At 40.9% G+C, this 24,481-nt stretch overlaps 1 protein-coding gene across 9 annotated transcripts in view; it reads left to right on the forward strand.

Annotated features, from left to right (window-relative positions):
- The window catches only part of LOC121658109 (transcription factor COE1), a 270,763-nt gene that overhangs the window by 174,956 nt on the left and 71,326 nt on the right, over window positions 1–24,481 (forward strand). For 5 of the 9 annotated variants that reach the window (XM_042014571.1, XM_042014572.1, XM_042014575.1 and 2 more), the window contains exon 8: window positions 3,944–4,085. In XM_042014571.1, coding sequence (XP_041870505.1) covers window positions 3,944–4,085 — 142 coding nt within the window. The remainder of the gene's footprint in view (window positions 1–3,943; window positions 4,086–24,481) is intronic. The other 4 variants (XM_042014573.1, XM_042014574.1, XM_042014578.1 and 1 more) reach the window with 1 other exon arrangement.

A 24,481-nucleotide genomic window follows, 5' to 3' on the forward strand; every position in this document is an offset into this window, starting at 1 on the left:
CATACACTGGGAGAAAATTGAAAGCACAAGGAACATGGTATGTCTTAATCAGTGAGCAAAGCTTAATGGGCTGTGGTTAAAAATGAGGAGTTGTGCAATGCTTAATTTTGATATATTAGGTGAGGTACTATACCAAATAAACAGGCCGAGTGCTAAACGTGCATAAATAGCTTGATCTCCAGGCTCCTGGTCTCTGAATATTAAAAAAAAAAAATCTAAGCTCCAAAGTATTCACAAACTGAGCCATTTAATGGCAGGCAGAATAACCCACAGAGCTGGATACGTTACTGCATTCGATAGTGCCAACTTCATTGAAGAAAGTTGTAAACCCATGCGTTTCTTTCATACCTCTGTCTCCCCTGGTGTTGATACAGGATTTAAATTCAAAATCTATGAAGGGCTAAAGCTAAAGCTCAAAATCATTTTCCGTGTTTGCCTGTCTCAAATTAAAACTGTGTTTTGTTGACAAAATTTGGAAAGGTTTGAGATTTGGCAGACCTGGTTGTCCCTGTGCTTACATTAATGTGTCACCACCTCATTAATCATTTATTAAACTGCAGTGTGCCTTTCCCTCTTGCTACAGTCTGTGTTTTAGGATGCCTTGGTGCCCATTCCACATATACTCTGGCTCTCCCCTCCCCCTAATTTTATGATTTCTCCACAAATTAGTTTTAGCATGTGCTTTAACTTGAACATATCCCAGTTGTTTCAAAATCAGAATGAGGGGAGCATAGTATTTTTTTAGATTAAAAAATATGAGTAGAACTTGTAAGTATGTTAAGTGCTCTGTAGCAATCCAAGTAGGTAACTGTGGCACACAATATTCGAGGTGCATTTTTTCACTGTTAATAATTAGAGACATTAATATTTCCTTAGTGCAGTGTGTGTTCAGTGTTCCTCTATTAATGAGAATTTTCATTTAAAGAATTGAGCAGTAAGAGCGTGTTGCTTCTTACAGGTGCACTATGAATAATCATTTTTTTTTCAAACAGACACATAAGAGGGTTTTTTTTTCTGCGTTTCCTGAGACTGGAAGCAGTTTCTCATGGGGATTCCATTTATAGTTTCTGCTGCTAACGACACCAAAGAACCACACCACTGAGGTCTCTTCACAGTAAATCAAACTGTTCAGGAGGGAGGTAGGAAGACATTGTTAAGTAATTCAAAATACTATTGCATCAACAGTTTTGAAAACATGAGGAGGGGAAAATTAAATGTCATTTAACTCACATAAAACCTCACCAGGATTTTTCCTCAAGTTCTTACCTAGAAAGTTGCATGTATAGCAACAGCTACGTAGATACAGGATTTTCACAGGTTTGAGAACTGCCTTACTGTTACTACTCTTGACTCATTATTGTTCTATTTTTGAACATTTCTAAAAATGTTCAAAAGTTTTGGTTTCAGTGTAGAATTGATCAGCTTCAGCAGGAAATCTGTGTGTACCTATAGGGTTTTGGAATTGGGGAAAATATTTTATCTTGTAGCCATTGTTATTAATTGTAATTTTTTAATTTTCATATGCATCTAATCAGACCCTTAGAAGAAGACAAGGAGCTGGCATAAATCGTGGAGCTATGACAGGCAATGCCAAGGGTTTGGCTCAAAATCCCACTTGCAAAGAATTTACAATGGTTGCAAGTGCACAAATAAGATTGCAAACCCCAAGCCACTTACTATAAGATCATATTTTATTGAAAATATCATAAACTTATTCTATCCCTCAGGAATTCAATGGATAAATTACTTTTGAAATCCCTTTTGGAATTTTATATATAGGGCTTGGGTTTTTTTCTCTCCTTAGTTTGATTTCAGAAGACCTTATCTGTAGTATTTGGTGCTTTCTTTTTCCCAAATTTCCATCTGTAGGAGCTCTTGAATAATTTATTCTGTATTTTAATATCTTTCACTTAAAACATGCACAAAAATCTATTGCTTGGAATGCCATTCTGAGGGATGGGGTTAGGATCTTTTAGGTGTAAACTTTTCTCTTTTGTATTCCTTTTTTTCAAGACAAAGACTTCAGGATCGGCTCTAGGCAGTTTAGTGTCTTTGCTTACTTTTTGAGTATTTTAATTGGGGGCCAGAAATAGAAAATTTTTCCTTTCATTTTTTTTTTTTCCCTAGCTCCAATTCAAGTGATGAAATTGAATAGTTGTAAGTGATCCTTTAAGTGTCCCCATTTGACCAACTTTGAGAGGCAGCAGCTTCCTGAGAGAGTTGAAGCAATGTTTGCCAATCCTTGTAAAGCATTTCACCTCTTCAGAGGCTAAAGCCTCTCAAAACCAAGAACAATTAAAGCGAGAGCCTTTCAGAGCGACTGGGGAATTCAGCAAAATAAATCAGAAATCCTCTGCCTTGGCTCTGGAGGCTTGCCTCATTATAAGAGCAGATCTATTAGCCCCCTTGCCATTGTCTTTCATTTCTCAAGTGAGGTGATTCTAATTAAATTAATCTGCATGTCAATCTATCGGTGATCAATCAAAAGGGCTGAGGTCCCCCTTTGCGGCACTGTGCTTGCGGCTGACAGGGGCTGATAATGGAGGAAGAAATAAACTGTCGAGCAAAGTTAATTAGTCAACATAATAGGTGGATTAAACAGGAGCTGCTGATTGCTGTTTCACATGTCGAAGCATGAGGTGGGAGCTGAAACTGCAATTAACAGACAATTATTATATTTGGTTGTAAGAGGTCGCATGAATAAACATATCTCTGTGGGTTTCAGTCTTTAATCCCTTTCCCTGTTTAATGTAAGGAGAAGTGTAGGTCATTTCTTCTTATTGTTTTAGTCAAAGTTCTTGGAGGCGACGCGTGCTCCTGGCAAACCAGCAGCCAGCTGAAGGCCAAATCTTTGGCTGGGTAAAACCCTGGGAATGCCATTCTTTTGTTGGGAAAAGGCTGTGGGAGGGGTGGCTGAAAGAAAGCCAGGCAGGCTGTGGGACTGCTTGGTCTGAATGGGGTAGGAGGAGATGTGCTGTGATGAGCTCACAGTTCTGCAAAGGACTTGTTTCTCTGTGATATTTTGTGGCTTATGTGCCCTGTGCCTGGACAGGGATTTCCTTTAGGAGCCTCAGGGTTGAGGAGTCCCTCTGGACACCTCGGAACAGCTGGGTCTTCTGCTCTGGACCCATTATTTACCTGTTTGTCCCTGCTGGGCTGGCTCCTCTCCCATCCTTGGCAGCTCTGGGGAGCAGAAGTGTCGGATCCTGCCTCCAGCGCAGTCCTGCTGTGTCTCCCTCACTTTGCCTCAAACCAAATCCCAGGTGTTGACATTGAGATAAGTTGAGAAATACAAATAATTCTAACACTGGATGAATAGGGTTGTGTTCTCCAGATCAAGACCCCACTGTCAAGCATGTGTGTGTACACAAACATGCCTATACGTACTCCTTAAGACAGAGCTCGGAAGAAATTTGGGCAAGTCCAACAACCTGCAGTGAATGTGCTGAGGGGAGAGCAGCAGAGAAGGGTGGGGGCGAGGCAGGCAACAACTCTCGTTACAACTTCACAAAATACACTTTTGTTTTCTTTTATTCTGAATCGATTCTCATTTGCAATGTCAACATCTCTATCTACTTCAGCGTGGAAACTGAAGGGTAATTTAGGGTAAAACACAGCTGCCCTTGTATATAGGGGAAAAAATACTTAATAAAGATCCTCTTGTTAAAATGATGGTTAACAGTGTGCCGTCTGCCACACAGCTACAAACTCTGCAATTTGACTTAGAACTACATCAAAAGCTTTCGATGCCAAAGACCCACTCATCAATAACATCTCTTGTTGGATTTGTACAGCATAAGCACCAGTTATTATGCGAAATAGCTTCACAATTTTCTACAGCTCCCAGCTGTTATTTATTTAACTGAGTTTATTACACTCCTCACTTCTTAAAAAACGCATGGATATATCCAAATTTTCCTCCATTTTGCTCTTGTACTTGCAGGTCGTGGTGTCTACAACAGTCAACGTCGATGGCCATGTGTTGGCAGTGTCGGACAATATGTTTGTGCACAACAATTCCAAGCATGGGCGGAGAGCTCGAAGACTCGATCCCTCGGAAGGTACGCCTTCTTATCTGGAACATGGTAGGCAAATCATTTTCATTGGTTGGCATTGCTACTTTAAATGTGGATTTATTTGGTTTCTGTCTCTGGCTGCTGGTTTCAAAATTGTCCTGGAAGCGTTTATACCTCTGGGGCCAGGTATTTGAAAGGGACTGGCCTCCAGACCACAGGGGAGAATTTTCAAGTAGGCCTGCTCTAAATGTAGTGAAATGACAAACAAGTAAGCAAATGTGGGTGCAGAGGTTGTCCTGTGCATCAGTGATTTCTTTTTTTTCATGTTGGTTGCATCTATTAAGCACCCAAAATTGAAGTCCGATCTTTTTTCCAGACTGCCCTGATTTTTGACTGTGCATCTAAATGGTTGTTGCATATTTTCTGACGTGCTCAGCACCCAAGTTTTGGATTGCATTTCTTCTATCTATAGGGTGTGGAGCTCTCTAGGAGATTCATCTGTTCCTTTGAATTGCCCTAAACGAAAGCAGAGCCCTTTTGGAAATCCATCTGCTTACTCAAGCCATGGATGAATGTTCTTTTCTGGCTCCAGCTGTGCCAGCTGAGGACGTTGCTTTTCCCACAGCTGTTTGTCTCCCCTCCCTGCTCCAGGCTATTCTTCGCCATGGACATGCCAGCTAGGATGGTTGTGTGCTTGCTCCCTGGTCTCCTCCAGGCCGATGAAGTTCATTTGAATTAAGCCATTTAAATAATCACTCTTTGCCAATCCAGCTTGTTGCTGAAATGATTGAAGGAGAAATGGTGCAAGGCAATTTGGCTTTTCTGAAAGGACAGTAAACTCCAGCAAGGGTGGGATGGGGGCACGTGGCTGGAAGCAGCCTGGGGACAGTAATCTCTTCTGTAAGGTCAGCTGGTCCTGGAAGGGAACATCTGCTGGTGACTGTAGGTGCTTAAAATGGGAGTTGTTGAGTGCAAATGTACTTTGAAAAATCTGGATTTGATTAATGTTTTGTTTTGCTCTTTGTCCTCAAAGTTGATGACTACTGCTGAAAAACAAAACAAAAACAGAGGGCATTTCACTCCCCTCTCCCTGTTCCAGCTTGGCAGAATAGCTCTTTGTCTTCAAAGCTGTTTGTAATCCTAAATTCAATAGGTGCTTGCTCCCTCTAAGAGATGTGTACCCTCAGCTCCTATTGAAGTAGCTGAGTGTAGAAGGCACCAGTCCTTTATGCTGGTTTGTTTCACAAATATTTGCCAAGGATCTGATGAATAATTAAATAGATTTTTCCAAAGAGTTTGAAGAAACCAGATAAAATTTTCTCTGGGAAAGCAAATGCCACTCAGAAAAATGTTAACTAGATATGTTAAAAGAAATTATTAATGCTGAGAAGTGGGAAAATGTGTGGGTTTCTACTGCTCAGTGAATTCCTGTGGAAATACTTTTCTATTCTGTTTATGCTTTCAGGCATCAGTCCTGCAAGCACTTATGCATATATTTAAGATTATGCTCACATATGGTCCTGTTGGGATCAATGAGGCTTCTTGTGTCAGAGAAGCTGAGGGTATTGATAAGTGTTTGCAGAATCGGGTCTGTAGTTCACACTTACTAACCTAAAATTCTTAGCTCAGCAGCGTTTCTCATTATATAAACATAACTTACATCTGTATTTATTTAGCTCTAACTTTTTATGTAGGCTATGAGCCATTTTCAGCCATAATTCATGCTATAGAATTTTTTTTTTCATCCTGCCAACAACCTAATTTAATAAACAAACCACTGTCATAATTTTTACTGAAATTTATAAGGAATGCATGAACTCTGTCTTTATTAATTAGAAGAAGGCATTACAAAAGGAAACTTCTTTCTGTTCAGCTTTGTAATCTTTCCATTAAGTCTAGTCTTAAAAAAACAATCCTGTTATTTTTCTTATATTCCTACTAAAGTAGTTGCCATATTTTATTTTTTTTTCTTTTTTTCCCCATTGCAGGCTTCTCAGTGCATGCTTTTGGTCGAGGCAATACTTAATTTCTCTTACATAAATGCCCTTATTCTCATGCATGGTGGTGTCTCATTTTACCACAGCTGTCATTCCCACTCCTATAACCTGAGGGATTCTGTTGGCAAAACGCAACAAAAAAAGATAACTCTGCTTACGTAGCTGCACACACCTGAGTTACTGTGCTGATATTAAAAGTCAACATCTGCAAAATATCTCCATGTGTACATTTTGTGGGGAAGGTGATTTTTCTAATCGACTTTCTCAGGCACCTCTCAAGCAACCTCATAAAGCAACTGCTAGTAAATTCTTACTTTTGAATAGCAACCTTCACACTACAAAATTGTTCTCTTCCCAAAGGCTTGGTGGAGCCTTTCTTTTTAACCTAAATCCTTCAGTCTTGCTCTCCAGGAATTCTCTGCACATGTGAGTCCAACAAACAAGAAAAAAAATTTAAAAATCCAGTAACTGTTGTGATGTTATTAGGTATCTAAAACACTTAACTAAATAAATAAAAAGGAAAGGAAAAGGCTTAATGCTATTGAATTTTGGACACGACCCACTGGAACAGATGACAGTTTCCTCCACTGAAATTAATTTTTGCTTTCAGTTCGAGTCACAAAATGTATTATTTTTCTTCAGTTTTTGGAATTTTTATTTTGGATAAAAAAAGAGGCAGTTTGTTTGCCTCTCATCTTCCCAGCTTTTCTGCCTCCCTCAGGGGAAGGACAGATTGACCTGACCAGTATCCATAAGCAAGGAGATGGGAAGAGAGAATAGTCATGGTTTGTCCCTGGTTCATTGCTCTGGTGAGCAACTGCTCATCATAGGGTTTTAAAATCTTGGATCTAATTATAACATACTCTTGACCAAATGTATTCCTGTGGACTTTTCCAGATGTTTAACTTCTTAACACAAATATCTGATGGCAATAGAGATGAATGCCTGACTGTGAGGGTTGGGGAAAAGGGAAACAGGATGTAGCAAGGTGTGCTGGTTGTTGAGTTTACTTAGACAATATCCAGCTTATTTTTCCTTACAAGCTTGTGTTTGCTGCTCTGAAACGTGGAGTTGCAGTTTATGTGACACCTAAAAGACACTGTGGGTGCCAAAAAGCTGGAAAGAAAGTTGTGCCTCCTGAGCCACTCAGGAGCCTGGTGTCTCCACATTCGGGTTTCACCATCTCATTAGCAGGTAGCCTGGATTATTTTTGGGACATCCAACACACCTCTATTTTTATCTTGCTTGTCAGACTTTTCACTCAGTAAAGTGAAAGTTCCTTTTTGTAACTCCTTTCTCTGAATATAACCAGGACCCCAGATCATGGTTTCATATCCACACGCTGCCCCCTTGATACCAGTGGGTTAAGCAGCTCATCTTTCAAATAAATATATCTATCTTTTAAAAGTAATAGCTGGCAGAGGCCAATTATTATTCCATCCATCTCTGTGTGGTATAAATAGGGTAAGCCACAGTAATCTGTGGTTTTCAATAATTATCACTTTTTCATTCACAAATAGTTGGATCCTCACTGGTTTTATATTTATGGTAAACCAGAAAGCTGGTGTGGTTGACCTTTCCAAATTATATATATATAGCAAGATGTATAGTCGAGAGCCAACAGGCCCCAGTCAGTAGGATGTATTTCTGCTTGTAGTTCATCCCAGGGTGTCAATTTTAAAAGCAAAATCTTTCCAATGAAATTTAAGTGATGAACTTATAGAATGGGAGAGTTCTGGCAGGACTTGTAACAACTCTTTTCGAATTTACCAGCAATAAATCCACTGCTGCAAAGTTTCCAGTTAAAACTCTCATATGATTGCAAAGTAAAAGATCTTTTTTCTCCCCAAATCTTTTGAATGTCTTTACAAGAATGTAAAGCCAGTTGCAGCATCAGTTTCTCTATTATTTTTCCTCACTGGCAGAATGCAATGCCCTCGAAAAATGATAGTCCCTGAGACCCTGTCAGTTTGCATGCTCTAACACTTTATTATCTAATGATCTAATATGCAACAAGGCAAAGAGGGGGTGCTTATCACCCTGACAGGATGCCTAAGAGAAGTGACTAAATTACTTTATGTACCATTAGCACTAGCTGCCACAGTGAACTCACTGTGAGCATTTATGCAAATATTCCTGAATACATTCAAGTGGCCTTGTCAGGAAGACGACTGACAAGCAACTTAAATGCTGGGGTTTTTAAAGGGACAGTTTTATTTCTTTTTTCTTTTCCTTCCTCCTCCATAGGAAAGCACTGAAGAGTTAGGTGACAGTGAGGTTTGCTGACGATTTGGTTCTGAGTCAGCTCAACAGCAGCAGCAGATGAAAGATGCAGGGTAGAAATAGACACAAATGATAAGGAGTGATGTCAGGGTTTGCAGGTGGAAGTGGAGATAACCATGATTCCAAAGCAATGCCCTGCTGTTATTTTAAGATGAAATATACATAAATCTGTGTGTATATATATCTAAAATAGGTCATTATGTAGCAAAACCATTACTAGTGGTTGCCTTAAACTGGAGAGGATAGTGGATGGCTGGATTATTTGATCACTCTGTTGTGGTACCTGAGACAGTCAAGCTTTTACAATGTTGTTTTAGCTCGTGACAGCAATGAGTGACTCCAACCGTTTGTCTGCAGGTGCAAAACTTCCCACAGGAAATAAAAAGTAGTAGTGGCTGTGCCTCAGCTGGACATGACAGGTAGATCCTCTTGTCAGCAGTGGGGCATTTAAAGAGCTTTTCTTGCCAATCCTGCCCATCCCAGGCCATCTGAGAGCTCTCGGTGACTGCACAATCACAGATTTTCCACTGAGTCCTCAGATTTGAAAGCAAAAATGATTTCTAGGCTGTGCCTTAATGAATTAGGTATTTTCTGTTTAGATTATTAAAAATGGAAAAATTTCCCCCCACCTTGTAAAGTATTTGGAGAGCATAATATATAAAATAAAGCTTTGAGACTGACTGCCCTTAGGTCTCATTTCTAGTCTGACTGTAACAGAACTGTTGAGCACAGACATTGAATACTGTGAATTTAGTTGCATGTGGTGGGTGATTCCTGAAAGAGGCTCAGAAATCTGGCCTAGTGACCTCCTTCTTGTGCCCTAAGTGGCTTTGGCACAACTTTAACCACTAAATTTTGGGCAGTGTGTAGAGTTGTGACGGGGATGCACCTATCAGCACCATTTTAACCATTTTAACACTGAATTCCTTGGTGATGCCTATCTCTGGCTGATGAAATTGTTACTCCAAGACAGAATACTGACTGAAGCAAAAATTTTAGCAAGCTGAGACAGGTTAATCTTCAAAACTTTGTACATTTTACCCTTAGTTGGTATAGGTTCAGGTTATTCATCAAAGTTAGGGACTACTGCATTAAAACACTAGCTGGGTTTAAACAAAGAAACATTAAAGTTTGACTTGTTTCCTCCATGGGTGGAAGCACCTGTTATGGTTTAGTGCTGAGCTTAATAATGTTTTTGTGATTATATGAAAAATATAAACACACACACTTTTTCTGCATCATATCATTCCATATAGAGAAATGCAGTGGGCTTGATTTATTATTTAGAAGGGAAATATTGAAAAAAAATATTGGGATTCTACCACTCTACTTGAGGGGATCTTGTATGTTATTCTGAGTTATGTCTGCTTTCTAATTTATTTTCTATGAAGGAAGAATACCTTGGGTTGTTGGACATCTCTATGCATACACAGGGGAAAAAAATGTGACTTTCAGAACATTGCACAACATGGATAGTAATAACAGTAAGTGAGCCTTGATATACTGAAGGATTGCAAAACTTCAAGCTGGAAATAATTTTCTTTATTTTTGCCAAGTTGTCTTTTTCATATCGGTTCCTTCATAAATGCAGTGACTCATAAATTCAGGCAATTTTTAACATAATGGCTTGTTATGTGTTCTTGGAGCTTGACCTCACTGAGTGTGTAATATTAACCTTTTCGCTACCCTGTGGACTTACTGTGTTCCACAAAATGAGGGAATGGTTGGGGCTGGAAGGGACCTCTGGAGATCATCCAGTCCAACCCCCTGCTAGAGCAGGTTCACCTGGAGCAGGTCACACTTCATCCCATCCAGTCAGGTTTTTAATATCTCCAGAGACTCCACAACCTCTCTGGGCAGCCTGGTCCAGTGCTCTGTCACCCTCAAAACAAATTTTTTTCTCATAATCAGATGGAACTTCTAAAACAAGTGAGAAGACCAGGACTGGATTAGTTCAGAATGTGGACTTGGGTGGAGTTAGAGCATCTGTCCCTCTGAAGAACAAAACATGGCCAGAGAGTTAAGATGCTTTACTTGAGAGAATTGGTAGATAAAGACTCATGATGATCCCAACAAGATTTAAACTCTGGGAAGCAGTGAAGTAAGTTTCCAGTACTGTGGCAAGTTCTCTGTGGGTTGCAAATGTTGAGTAAGGATGTGATATTTTCCCAAAAAATGTATGCCAGGCCAGGGAGAGGCTAAGGTTTGAGTAATTCCTCACATGGGAATTGCTGGGTGAGGTTCTCTGGTGGGTGCTATGCAGAATTGTCAGGCTGGGTGATCAAAATGGTCTTTTCAGGAGTGAAATCTTGGGATTTGTCAGATCAGCAAAACATGGCAGAGCTAGGATTTGCACAGCTCCAATTTAGGTAACCAAAACTGAGTTAACTAAATTGTGCTGCACTTAATTTTGCTGATGTCTTTCTTTTTTAATCTTCACCAGAGCAGAATCGCTGTTTGCAGGCCCAGATCCCTTATTCCTCCTTGGATGTTACTGAGAGTTGCACAAGAGCTGGGTGGGTGGGTAGGTGGAGCTGCCCTTCTCACAGCCAGTCACGCCAAACGAAAAGCAGAAAATCTTTTGTTTCTGTTTGTCTGGGTCATAAATCATCCATTATGGAGAGGTACTCAAAAGCTTGGAATATCTGCCTGCAGCAATTCTGATCTTTCAAAATTTATTTTTAGTCTGAGGCTAAATGAAAACAAGATTTGAATGACAAAGATGGGTTTTTAATGGTTGGTTTAGGCGAGGAGATTCCAGAATTCCAGTTCTGCCATTAGAACGTAGCTATTGCATGAAGTTGGAGGTTGGAGTTTGTGGGTTTTTTTTTTGTTTTTAAACATTATTGTGTAACCTATTTGTGCTAACACTTCTGCAGGACACTTAGGAGATACCATTTGAGGTATTCTAGTCATTAATGAAGTGATTGCTGTTGCATAATATCCATGGAAATACTTCTGGAAAAGTCAAGTTTGGGTACCCCAATTGCCACTTTTAGAAAGGATTCCTGCTTCGCTGTTGCTTATCAGGGATTTAGGGTCATGTTTAATTGAGAAAGGAAAACTGGGAATGGGAAACACCTCCGTTTAAAAAAGATAAGATGTATCAGTTTCTACCCACGAGCAGCTGCCCTTTATGTTTTTCAAATAAATAAATAAATAAATAAAATACCCCCAAACAGCTGCTCCCCCAGAATATCTAAGTGACATCAAGCTCTGATGTGTTGTTACCCTCTATTGCTATGAGGATGCAAAGAATTCATGGAAAAATAGTACCTGGATGAAGATAGAGAGCATTTTGTGAATTTCCCTGAGGAACTTTCAGAATTGCGCTCCCAAAATTGCAAAAAGAAGAAAACAAGGAGAAAACTGCAATTGAATTTTGATACATATTTGCACATAAAAAACTGTTTTGTTACAGCAGACCCATAAGGGAGGAAAGTTCAGATGGAAATTCTCCAACCACCATAAGAATTGACTCTTATTTGGAGAGTTTGACCAGCCATTTGCTGGAGGTCTGAGGTTTCTCTCCAGACCTCAGAGGAGCTGAAATACAGTCATGCAAGTAAAAAAAGCTTAGCTCCCCTGTTTGATAGAAACTTCACAGGTACCAGGAGAACATTCAGCAGACTCAAATAGGAAATGAATATTCATGGCTAATGAGTATTCATTACGTTTCAATTTGCTTTGCTGGCCACCATGTCACAAATACAATGGCATCATAGGGGAGAAGAATGACTTCAGGATTGTAGAAATATTTGAGAGATACTGCACTATGGCAGTGAAGTTTTGCCATTTTGGCATTGATTTTCCAACCTTCCAAAATGGGCACAGAGGAAATGACAACACATTGTGTTATTGTAGTACGTTTTATATTATTTCTGAACAAATTCCTCTAACTTAGCTTCTTCATTATAGGATGGCTTTTTTGGTGTTATGTTGGGAAAATATTTTTTTTTCACTCTGTTCCCCTGCTGGTTTGGGCAGAGTATGAAGGAAAATAATTTTGTGAATTGGGGTTTGGAAGTTGAAGGCCAAGAATTAGTGGTTTTTTTTTTTTAGAATTCATCTGGATGTTACAAAATGTCATGATTATCAAAGAATGGTGTTCACAGCCATTTGCAGGTATTTGGACACTTCCAAATGTTTCATGTTGAGCACCCCAGTACTGAAATATCCCAGAGAAATCAGTAGTTATGAAAGGTCTTTGCTCCCACGAAACTTATGTCCAAAGCTGTGAATCATCTCAGTGATAACAGTCTCAAGATTAAAGTTTTGTTTAGGTGAAAATTTTCCACAAAACTGTCATTTAGAATATTCAGTTTAGAAAACTTCACAAATAATGAACTCATCTTGTCACTGAACTGAGAGAGGATTGGTGTGAGCATTCAAGTCTCTGTCTGCCAAGTGTTTCCTCAGAAAAATGAGTATTTGACAAAGCTCCTCCACATCCAAGGAAATGAGTTAATAGCATAAACCAGAGTACTGATGCAGAAAATGGAGCCCACCAGGGTGGGATGTTTGGAGTGGCTATTCTAATCTGGTTTGCTATTTGAAAGCTACTAATGTTTAGTAGTAAAAAATAAAAATAAGCTACTAATAATTAATAGTGGAATGAAGAAAGGCTTTGTGTTTGGCCCAAATCCAGAGTACAAGATTTTTGGGAGTGTATGGCATTGCAAAAAGTGTGCTTTCATTAAAGCCAGTAGTACAACTTCATAAAGTGTTTTTTAAAATCTTAGCCCAAACTGTTTGCTGAGCATAACCAGAAAGCTTTGTGTGTCACAATTAGTCCTTTCTGCTTTCCACCTTCATTCCATGAATTTATAGTTCTCTTTGTGACAAAACAAATCCTTAGCGTGAAAATGACTGTAATATAAGCAGTGCTGGTTTATGACCTCACTGAGCAAAGCGAAAGGGCTTCGGAAGTTTATTAAAAAGATCAAGAATAAAGTTTTATGAAAACCTTGTCAGAAATTCAGAAGTTTAAACTTAATTCTCAAAAGTAATTCAAACATTTAGATGTGCAAGACACAACGGCCACAGCGAAATGTTTAACGAGGTGCTGCCCTTCATGATGTGAATGTTTAGGATTTTCTGAACTTCTGATCCATTTTTTGTGAGGCAAGTGGTCACCCAAGAACGTAGGTATCCCTATTTGGAGATTCTTGGACCTAAAGCCAAACTCTCAAAGCACCAAGGTGCCTAAAGCTGCAGGTCGGTGTTTAGTGGGATTCTTAAAACTCTGGCGACAGAATTTCTATGCCTGTCTGCCAGGCGCTTTGAAAATTCCATTCGTTGCTTACTGCAACCACTGGATTGGTGGATGCTCCCAAAAATCTGGTCCCAAGTACTGCAGGAACCTGTGTGCTGTTTGGTGTACTACTGTTGAAGTGCCTGTTAGCACTGGGAGTGTAAGGCAGTTCAGAATTAATTATGTTTGGTTAATACCATATCATTATGGTTTTGTAGCAGCTTTCTCAGAGGTTCTGTATCTATCCCATGAAAAAGCAAAGTGCTTTTCCCACAGAGGTCCCTTCTGTGTTGTGAAATGGCACCAGAGTGCTGGATCTCTCCCCTGCTGCTGGTGGCTGAACAGACAGCTCATGTTGCTGTTTCCTGAAAAGCCGGCTTGCATATGGAATTCATAGGTTTGGTGTTACCTGATCCATGCCCAGAGGGAAGGCTAGCACTCGGAGCAAATTCTGCCTGACCACAGCACTGCTTGTCTTTCCAGCTGCAGCATTATGCAGTTCATGGGTTGGGTTTGAAGTCACAGCACTTTCCTGCAGGATGTTCATGTGAGAGCATCACTCAACTCCGTGGGATCTTTGAGGAGAACAAGAGGGGAGGAAAGAAATACTTCTGACCATGTTTGGCTCTCTGAGACACTGAAAGGTAAAGCTACTGTGATTAGGGGCCCTTTGGGGAAAATTACTCTTTTCCTGGGATGATGGTGAGTGCTGCCTGATCCTGAAGGTGATGGTGAGTGCTGCCTCCTCCTTCAGCCCTGAGCCTGAGCAGAGGTGCCTGCACAAAAGCCCAGAGTCAGGTCCCTGCTCAGTATCAGCTGCCAAATATTTTTTATGAGGTTGCTTCTGGCTGCTCCCTACCTATGATATCGTCTTGCCGAGATCCCTTGGTACTTTCCTGAGCCAGCACGGAACTCCCTGGGTCTCCAGGCTTCCAGAGGTGTCTTCCCATTTCTGCTTATTGTACAGCAGAAAGAGGACCCTAATTTAGGCAGACTTACTCACCCAGCCAGAGCTGGAGTCTGACATTTGACAGGCTGCAATGCCTGAGGTAGGTGGTCTGAATGCGGCCCTAAATAAATAAATAAAAACCTAGCATGACTTTATCAGAGACATTGAAAGAACAACTTCTCTAAGCATTTGTAGGCTCGAGTCCAAAGTATTCACTCAGATTTTCAGCGTGCTGGTTTTATGTGGTGTCATTGCTGGACAGATACTATGAACTATAAATATAATTTTATGCTTATGTTTTTGCAAGTAAAGCCTACATGGCTGTGAGGGGGTGCCTGACCCTGCACTTGGAGCAGCACAAAGAACAGAGGAAGGAACAGTCTGAAAGACACAGCACAGCAGAGACAAGGGGGTCTCAGTCTGTGCAATGCAGTCGTGGCTGCTGCTTGAAATGCAGTGCAGGTTATGTCGCCTCCACCACTGTCCCACTGCCATCACAAACAGGGGCTGAGGATTATATTGCATTGCTGAATCTACTAACAATAATAAAAAGATTATTTTTACTATTATTATTCATTATCTAATAATAATATAACAATAATAATTAATTTGCATATCCACCCTTTCCATCCCAGCTCTTCATTAGTTCACAGTGTATTTCTGGCCAGGACAGAAATTTAGTTAAACCTTCTGATCACTGGGATGCTTTTCCTGCAGGAGAGCCAGATTCCCTACCTTTCCCCTTGGCCCAGGGCCTGGAAACCCGAGGCCGTGCATCAGACCTTGGTCCCTCTGTTGGCAGCTCTACATAACCTGTCACAGAGACAGCCCAAGCACAATTTTTGCACATGATGAATATGGATCTTTGCTGCATCTGGCAGGCTGCAACAATGAGTGCAGGAGACTGTCATTAATAGATAATAAAAGCAGAAAGAAACATTAATGGGAATAAGCTTTTCTTTTACTGGGAGTGATTATTACTTTTTTGTTCTTGGGCTGTGACTAGATTGAGCTGCAAAGAGCAGCTACCAGTGCTGTGTGCACGCATGTGTTTTGTTGCTGGCTGTTTTATAATCTGAAATATTTAACCATGACATCTTCAAAGTGCGACTGTGTCATACATCCTCATACACTAATAGATTTCAAAGATGAAGAGCCTTGCTGCTTTATGTTTAGTCATGCCTTCATCTATAAATTTATGGCAGTATTATGGTTCAATGAATTGAACAAGTCCCAGAACAACAACAAAAATGCTCTTTTGTTTGAATTTAGATATAGCGCACTTTGTTCTTCAAACGAGTAATAAAACCAGTATGTTTCTTTAGTGGTAAACTTGGGGGTAACTTCGTCTCACATTACTAATTAAGCACTCAGGGAGCTGTGTGTGCACATGTATGTGTGGGGGGGGGGGGGGGGGAACACGGGGGCTTTCAGTCGTGGTGTTGAGCATAGGCTGAGCATTCATATTCCGATAGCGATAGGCAAACCTCCCAGAGCAGATGGAGCAGAGTTCAGCACAAAGGTTTAATCCTATCAGGATGATTCCTGTATGGCCATCTGGATAATCCGGTGCACAAATTCAGTGCCTGTTAAAAGTACAACGTAGGCCAAGATTAGCGTCACAGATTTTCCACCAGACTTGTTCATATTTGACTTTATGATTCTCAGACTCCAGAAAATTGCATTAGAGAGCCTGTGATTTGTGAGAGAAATCAGATGAGGAATAAGAACTCTTAGGGTACTTGAATTTCCCTTGAAGAAACTGGATTACAGGCACTCCCTGTCCCTGGCAGAACTGCTTTGTGTTTCTGCATGGGTTGTTCTTGTTTCTGAAAGACGATTACTGCGAGCTCTCTGTTGTGGGCAGACTTTCTCAATTCTGCTGAGCAAAGAGACCCCAGCTAAAAATTAGTATTACTTGGATCTTGTTTTTATCAGGAAAATAAATTCGTTGTTTGCTGTAATATCCATCTCAGGTGGATTTCTGATTGTTGCGCTGTGTAATGTAGTGGGGAGGGGTTAATTTGAGGGATGTGGGGTTCTGTTTTTTCCTTTGTGATAGTGAAAGATGTAATAAAATGTAGTTGATACTAGTATTTAGTTTGGCAGTGAGAATTTAGACATAGATTGAACTCTGTGTTTCATCTAGAATAGTTTCTGTATATCACTGATTAAACCTTGTGGTGTGGTGTGGCCATAATGTACCAGTGGATCCTGGAGCATCAAGGCTCAGCCCTGTTGTGCTCTGGATGCTCTTACACCTTACAGGATTTTATCTGGTCCTGTGTTCTGACTCTAGGGAGATTTACTATGAGGGATTTACTGTTTTGTTAAGTTACTGATGGAAAATGAAAGTGAGAAAACAGGACCAGGGTTGGTGGTAAAACAAACCAGGAATTTGGAAATTGCACCCACCTGCCCTTCTGTTAGGTTGGGTTCAGCAAAGCAATAAAGCAGAGGGTTAACATTTAGCAAATATAGAATTCTTTGTCGGATCACGAAGGACCAGTCAGTTAAATTAAGTATATTTTGGAGTATGCAAGCTATGCAGTGATGTTTGTTTTGACAAACTTTTAGGGCTGATTTATAGTACACATTTTGGGCTTCCATTTGCAAGGTTGTCTCCATCCTCACCCAGAAATTGCATCAGTACAACTATTTTTAAACTTGAGTGCACTTAACCAGATGCAGTCTCCTTTCTGGACATGCCTATTGTTTTTAAAATAGTCATAGTGACTTAGCTGGGCTCCATAACTTCATCAGGGAAGTTGATAGTGGAAAGCCACTGAAATTGAAATGGGACAGGCAGATAGGATTTTTTTTCCACTGTTTTATTAACAGAACTTTTAGAGCACATACTCAGATACAACAATCCCATCCTTGTGTCACACCTCAGTCCCCTACATGGTGTTTGTTGCCTTTGCCTATCACACACTGTTCCTGCACCTTTGCAAGTGGCACCATGGGGTGGAGGAAGGAGTAAAGGAATAGAGATGCAATAATTTGGGCTAAAGCCCTGCTGAATGGTAAAGCATTTATCTCGCTTGGAGGTCAAAATGTATCTGTGCATTCCTGGGGTAGCAGAGCAGTCGCTGCTTTGGTGGTGGGGTCTGAGCACATGTATCCAGTTGTGGAGCTGGAGGTGCTGCCAATATTTGAAAGGCCCTGTGCAATATTCTTGGATGTCTGATCCAGTGTGTGCATCCCTGTGCACCTGAGCTGCTCAAGAGCACAGGGAGTGCTGAAGCTGAGGGGCTGCACCAGTTTAGGCAGGGAGCAACGTTTGACCAAAGCCACCCACAGCAGTTTCTTCATGCTGACTTAAAATGAAAGCCCTGCAATTCTGCAGAAAAAAAAAAAGAATGTAAAAATTCTAGCTTAAAGCCTGTGCAAAATTTCCTAGGAATGAAAAAATCAGAGCAGCACATCAAAAAATTCACAATAAAGTTGTTAGCCTTCTTGAAATATGTATATTTAGAGGGAGTGCAGATATATATTTCAAGAATAATAATACATGTATTGTTTATATATATTTTAATGTTTAGGCTGAACTTAATTTAACATAATTTTAAGTGGGTTTGCAACATTGCATTTTTCTTGGGGAATTTATTATTTGCCAAACAAAGATGGCAGACCTCTCTTTGGAGGCCAAGTTTTTACTGACTTGCAGGGAGATATTAAGGACTCTGACTGTTTTATTAATTTTTGGAAAGCAGGAGGTAGGTCCTAAAGTAAAACAAAAAAATAACCCAAATAAGCAAAGAAACTCCCAGAACTTCCTCTGTGATGTGAAAGGGTTTATGAGAATGAATGAAAATACATTTCTTGCAATCATACAGGGATAACTAAATTATTATTTTATGGAAATGTTGTAAATAAAATAAGGAGCAGATTTTTGTTGTAACAGGTCTCTCATTATTCTGGATTGCCTCCTTTTTCCATGCAGTCATTTTTCAGGCACTGATCAACAACTGAGAGCTTTGGAAATCATTAAGAAAAGAGAAACAGAGAGAACTCCATGAAATGTAACTTTGCTAGCTGAGGCATCAGGATAAAAGAGAAACACTGGTTTAAGTATTGATTGTAGGTGGAGTATTATCCCAGGTAATTTACATTTTCATTTCCCATTAATGGGAACCGAGCATCCAAAATGTTCAGCAGAAAATCAACGCCAAGACCTTTAATTTCACTACTGGAAAACAGAAATAAAGGCAACCTTCCCTTCCCTTCCCTTCCCTTCCCTTCCCTTCCCTTCCCTTCCCCCAACCTGGAGGGATTGCACGGTGCGTGTATTTTTGGTTCAGTGATTTCACCCAGTGCAGATGTCATGAAGGACCGGGAGGAGGTTGCCATTTTTGGCAGGGTGCTGTAATCTTTAAGGCTTGCATATGCTAACCCCAAAAATCGAGGTGCCGTGAAGGAGAGGGCTGGGGAAGGGGGAGCAGGGCATCACATCCTCGTGCCTGTGTTGCACAAAGCTGCATGAGTTATCTGCTCGAGAGGGAAACCTCTGCTACCCTGTTTCCTGCACAGCAGCTGCTCATTGTCCGCAGAGAATGGGAGACAGAGCCGGCTTGATACGCAAAAGGAAAGCAGGAAGATCATCACTTCACCGAGATAAGCAGCAAACACATTGTTTAGCTCAAGAGTGAAGATTTAATGCTCCAGTAAAATATATAAAAGCTCTGCCACATTCTCTTTCCCTGAAGTGTCCATGACTAACCCTTTGGGCTGGTCCTGAGGACTTTTCCCCATCCAGGCTGGTTTCATAAACTTCAGCTGCTTTCAGCTGCTTGTGCTGGATGCAGCTCCAGCAATAGCCCACAACCATTCCCTGGGCAGACAGAATTTTTGGGGTTCACCCTCTCAGCACACTCAGAGCAGTGAGCAGATTGACAATTCCTGCTTCTCAGGAATGAGGGTATTATTTAGGGGAAAACAAAACCATCCAAACCCCAAACAATCTCCCCCTCAATGAAACAGGCCAGCTCAACTCCTTAAAAATTATTTGGCTCATTCTTTCAAATTGGAAAAAAATCCCAGAATTATTACTGAATCCTGAGGCTAAGGTGTTGGCATTGCTGTGTCGGCTGTGCTGCTGCTGGTCCTTGTGTGAGGCTGGGTGAGCCTTGCCCTGCACAGGGGGGTCCACACGTGACCCAAGGCTGTTTTGAAATGGGAAGCCCCAGTTCTGTATCCACTGCCCAGATCTTGGGAGCTTTTCACAGGACACTACCCAGCTACCTTTAAAAAGCGAGTTACTTATCCTGCAACTTCTTCAGCAGGGTTTTTAATCACCTATTTGAGTGGTTTGTTGAATCACAACTTCAATAAGTCATGGTTTTGAGTGCTTAAAACTGATTTGTGAAAAATCAGTAGTTTAGCGAAAGCGTTTAATGGGTTGCAGGATCAGACCCATAAACTGTGGGGTTAATCTGTGGCTCATTTATTTATTTAGCCCGGAATTAGGTTTTACCCAGGGAAAAAAAAGGGGAAAATTAAATTAAATTCCAGATATTTTCAGTACTTCCTCTAAGATGAGACATAAATTCCCTGTTCCTCTTAATTCCCAGTTTTAACTGCCTTTATGCAAGTGTCCTTGCGTGTCACAATACTCTTAGAGAAAGAAAAATAAAAACGTGTGCCCTATCATTTAAACTCCTGTTGTGATGCAGCAACTGTTGTCAAGAGCCTCATCTATGGAATAATAGAAGATGAAACCACACTTCATGATAAAAACTGCAGGCGAGGTCATTCTTACAGTCACCAGCACAAACTGGATATTAATCATAGAGCAAATACATTTCAGAAGCTAAATAAGAGCAGTCCCAGAGCCCTGCTGATAGCTGTGCATCCCACTAATTCACCTCAGTGAACATTTACCTCTAAGCTCAATTAACCCTTATTCCAAGGCCACCCATAAACTTTGTGGTAAATATGTTTTTTTTCCCTCTGGCCTCTGTTTTCTATCAGTGGAACAGATCATTTCTGTTGGAGGATAAAAAGCTATCTCTGTTTAGAAATGCAGGTCCCTAATTAAGAGTATGAAATGTCCAGTGTGTGGTTGTGAGGAGCTGGAGTTGGTAGATTATTGATTCTGTAAATTCAGATGCTCCTGAGGGCATCTGTTATTGCTTCTGTCATCAGGTGTTGTTTGAGGCAGGTAGAAATGCTCAGGAGGCAGGTGGGTGGTGGTGTGGGGGAGAGGAATTTCCTACTGCAATTGCCTGCACACTAAGTTAGTTGTTAGACGTGTACAAGAAGTTAAGAGGAGACATTAATGCTGTTGTTTAGTTATTATTATTATTGTTATTAGTATTATTAGTACTGTTATTATTCTCCCTGCCAAGCATTGTTCAGAGGCAAATTGGAAATGTGGTAATTAGGCCCTGACTGGTAGTGTAGTACTTGTGTCCTGAGCCAAAGTTCAACGCCCTGAAATGAAATTTAAACCAATTAATCTGTTAGATTTTTATCGCTTGTCCGTGTTTTCTCAGCAATTCCCTCAGCACGTGGCCTTTGATCAACTCTCATACAAAAGCTAAAATGTGTGCCTGCTGCTAGCAAGATGGGGCTGACATTAACATGGCACTCATAAAACAATCAGAGCAGTGAAGCCCTTAAACAGACAGGGCAGAGTAATATTTAATAAAAGCGCACACATAATCTTCAGAATTAGCATTTTGTGCCTTGCAGTACCTTTGGGAGAAGAGCTTTTATTTGTGGAGTGATCATTATTATAACAAAGAAGAGCTACCTAATAATTTCCACTTTAACTCTGCAATATGCCATGAGCATTTCTGAACCATTATGCTAAACTGTGGCGGGGTAATCATTTTATTGTCACAGTTTGAGGGAAGAAAAATCCCCTGTATATCAGTAGCTGTGAGGTGTGGGAACACAGGAACACACCGACACATGCAGCACACAACAAAAAACTTTTCCTATTTTGCTCCCCATCTGCTGGAGTTGGTACCTGCCATCCTTTGTATGGGAGGTGATAAGATTTTAATAATGTGTACTCTGAGAAAAAGATAAAGATTTCATAAGAGCGTTGTTTCCCTCGGAGTCATTAAGGCTTTGCTCATAAATCCTTAACATTTATCAATAGAGACCTTAGCTTTGAAGTCAGTGGCAGAATTCCCATTGGCCTCCATAAGTTTGGGATTGCAGTGCCTGCCTCTGACATCTCTATCTGTGAGCTTGGACTGCAGGAGCAGCACGATGGGACTTGTCAGAGGTGGGCACTGATTTGCCCTGATATTATGCAAAGAAGGAGAGCAGCTCATTAAGGCTCAGAACCATTAGGTTGTTTGAGCCAGTGGAGGATGTGGCCACATCACCTTCAGTGAGGAGCTGCAAGGTCCTGCTGCAGCTGGAGGGGGATGTTTGGTTTTTCCTCAACCCAACTGTTCTGAAAAAACACGAGTGTGACATGCTCACACCAAAGAGTGTGAAAATCCTGTCTGACAGCTGGCTACCAAACTCTTCAGGTTCTTGCTGTAGTTGGCTTCCCGTTGTTCATTCAACAACAACAACAGAAAAGTTCATATATGTAGGAATGAGCAATTATTCTTTCTTTTGTTATAATTCTTCCCTGGACTTAAAGTCTGTTCATGTTATCAATCAGGGACACTCCACTGCCCTGATGAGGACCGGTCTAAAGTCCTTCACTGTATTTTGTTACCAGAGAAGCTTCAGATTTTGACTAAAAACTCTTCTTCTACAGAAAAAGATGAATTTTAAGTAACTTTTTTTTCTATTTGTTTTAAAAACACCATTTCAGAAATGATGCTTTGGGGTTACAGAAGGGCATGAGAAGTGATAATATTTTGAAACAAAACATCTTGTTTTTCTTGGAGGTATTGAAAAGTGTTATAATTCCAGATAGAGATTCTGGAAATTTGCATTCTGAAAAAAAAGAAAAAAAAGAAAAAAAAAAATTCTATATTTTGGTTTGTCTTCTGACCAAAACAAAATGTAGAAAAATCAAGGCCTCCAGTGAAAAGATTATTCTGCCTAGCTCTGTTTTCCTAGGGTTGCACAGAAGTAAACACCTTCCAGACAGTGCTTTGAAAGTTGCCAAGTGATTAAGAGCAGAAGTATGAAGAGCTGAGGGCCTGAGCTGGCCAGATATTTGTACCAGGGGCATAAATAGAGCTGAGGTCACTGCCTTGCCCCCCTCCCAGTGTTACCTGTGGTGATGCTACAAACGGGACCCGATTCCATCCTCCTTGGTGCTCCAAGCAAAGAGCCTGGGAAGGGCAAAGTTTTAGACAGACCAATGTCCTGAATGACACCGGTTGTTGCAAATATGTCATAGTATAAACATGTTTTGTGCCCTCAAAAACAGGTAGCAGTCTGGATGCCTCCCTCAGCACGTCTTCCTTGGGATGCAGCCCTTCAGGGCCACTTCCCTGGCTGGGCAGCACCTCCTGCAGCCCTTCCAATCTTTATGGGCACTTGCACTTTAAAACAAGAGAAGCTGTGTGGGGAAAGCTGGGGAGTCCCTCTGGTTTTTGTGACCTGGGAAAAGAATGCCCTGAAGTCTTTTGGGAATGCACAGTGCTCTCACTCCATCTCAGGCTGTGCCTGCAAAGGGCACCATCCTGCCCTGCTTATTAAACCACCAAGTCCCGACTTTTTATCCTCAGAGGAGATGTCCTGGGCTATTGCCAGCAGTTTTGATGAGGCACTGATTCAGCACAATTTCTACATATTTAAATAAAATGACACATGCTCACAGTGGCTTTGCAGGTGAGAGTGTCCCAGTGAAGAGCTCACAGCCCCAGTTCAGCACAGAGCCCTGAGTGTCTGCCTCAGTCCCCCTGGCTGCCATGGATGGGACTTGGCACGTGTTTGGTGTGAAGTAAATACATGTATAAAATATTGGACTCAAATACATGTGGCAGCACAGGGCAGCACCTTGAACCTCTGAGTGCAACGTAGGGGCCACAGAGAACATCAGAACATAAATAGCAAGAACTTTTCTGTGGGGTGCTGTAACTGCCCAACAGTATCTTGCATTCATTGTAAAGATTACTTGAATCTATAATTTTCAATTGTAGAATCATTTATGTTGGAAAAAACCTCAAAGATCGAGTCCAACTGTAAACCCAGCACTGCCAAGCCCACCAGTAAACCATGTCCCCAAGTGCCACATCTACATGGCTTTTAAATCCCTCCGGGGATGGTGACTCAACCACTTCCCTGGGCAGCCTCTTCCAGTGCTTGACAACCCTTTCAGCAAAGCCTGCATATGTTTTCTGTTAATGGCTTATGGTCTCAAATAGTTTTTATTCACTGGTATTTAGGAAAAAAATGTTGCTTGTAGTCTTTAAGAAAAGTAGCTCGTTCTCTGACACATGGGAAACTGATTATCTCTGGGTTTTATTGTGGGGGGTTTGTGTCCACAATCAACTGGGAATACTGGAAAGGGTGTAATTTGGAAGTGATTTTAATTTTTATTTATGAAAAAGTTCGATTCTGTGAAAGGGCTAGATGGAATTTTGAAAAGCTGCTTTCACTGTAAATCTGTTGCTGTGAGCTTGGCTGAAGGGAAAGCATTTGCTTTTGGACATCACAGTGGTTTTTATGCACAGTTTTATGCAAGTAACTTGAATCCAAATTAAACATATTGAAGTTACTTCTGTGTGCGCGCTACGTTTTCGTGACGGTAATGTCAGGATGTTTCTTTTGTTAGCTCATGTAAAAGTTAATGGCTGTGCTCTGTCAAGTTTGGAGTAGGGTAATGATTTTTTTTTCTGCCTGTTTGTGTTTTTCCCTGGAGCTGGCATCCCCAGCAGCTTAAGTAGTGGAAAAGTTTGTGCCTGACAAACTTTTGTAGGTATGGCCGGGGTCTGTTTGCTCCCCATCCATGCCTGCCACCAGCAGTGGTGTGAGCCTGGGGCAGTGCTCACAGAAACTGAGCTGCTGAGGGTGACTCAACTGCTCCCTTTCCAGCTCCCTCCTGCTTCCCAGC

This window comes from Corvus kubaryi, unplaced genomic scaffold (genome assembly GCF_017639235.1).
Source record: "Corvus kubaryi isolate FWS band 111438036 unplaced genomic scaffold, C.kubaryi_AGA036_p1.0 split2-37374, whole genome shotgun sequence".
Lineage (NCBI taxonomy): Eukaryota > Metazoa > Chordata > Aves > Passeriformes > Corvidae > Corvus > Corvus kubaryi.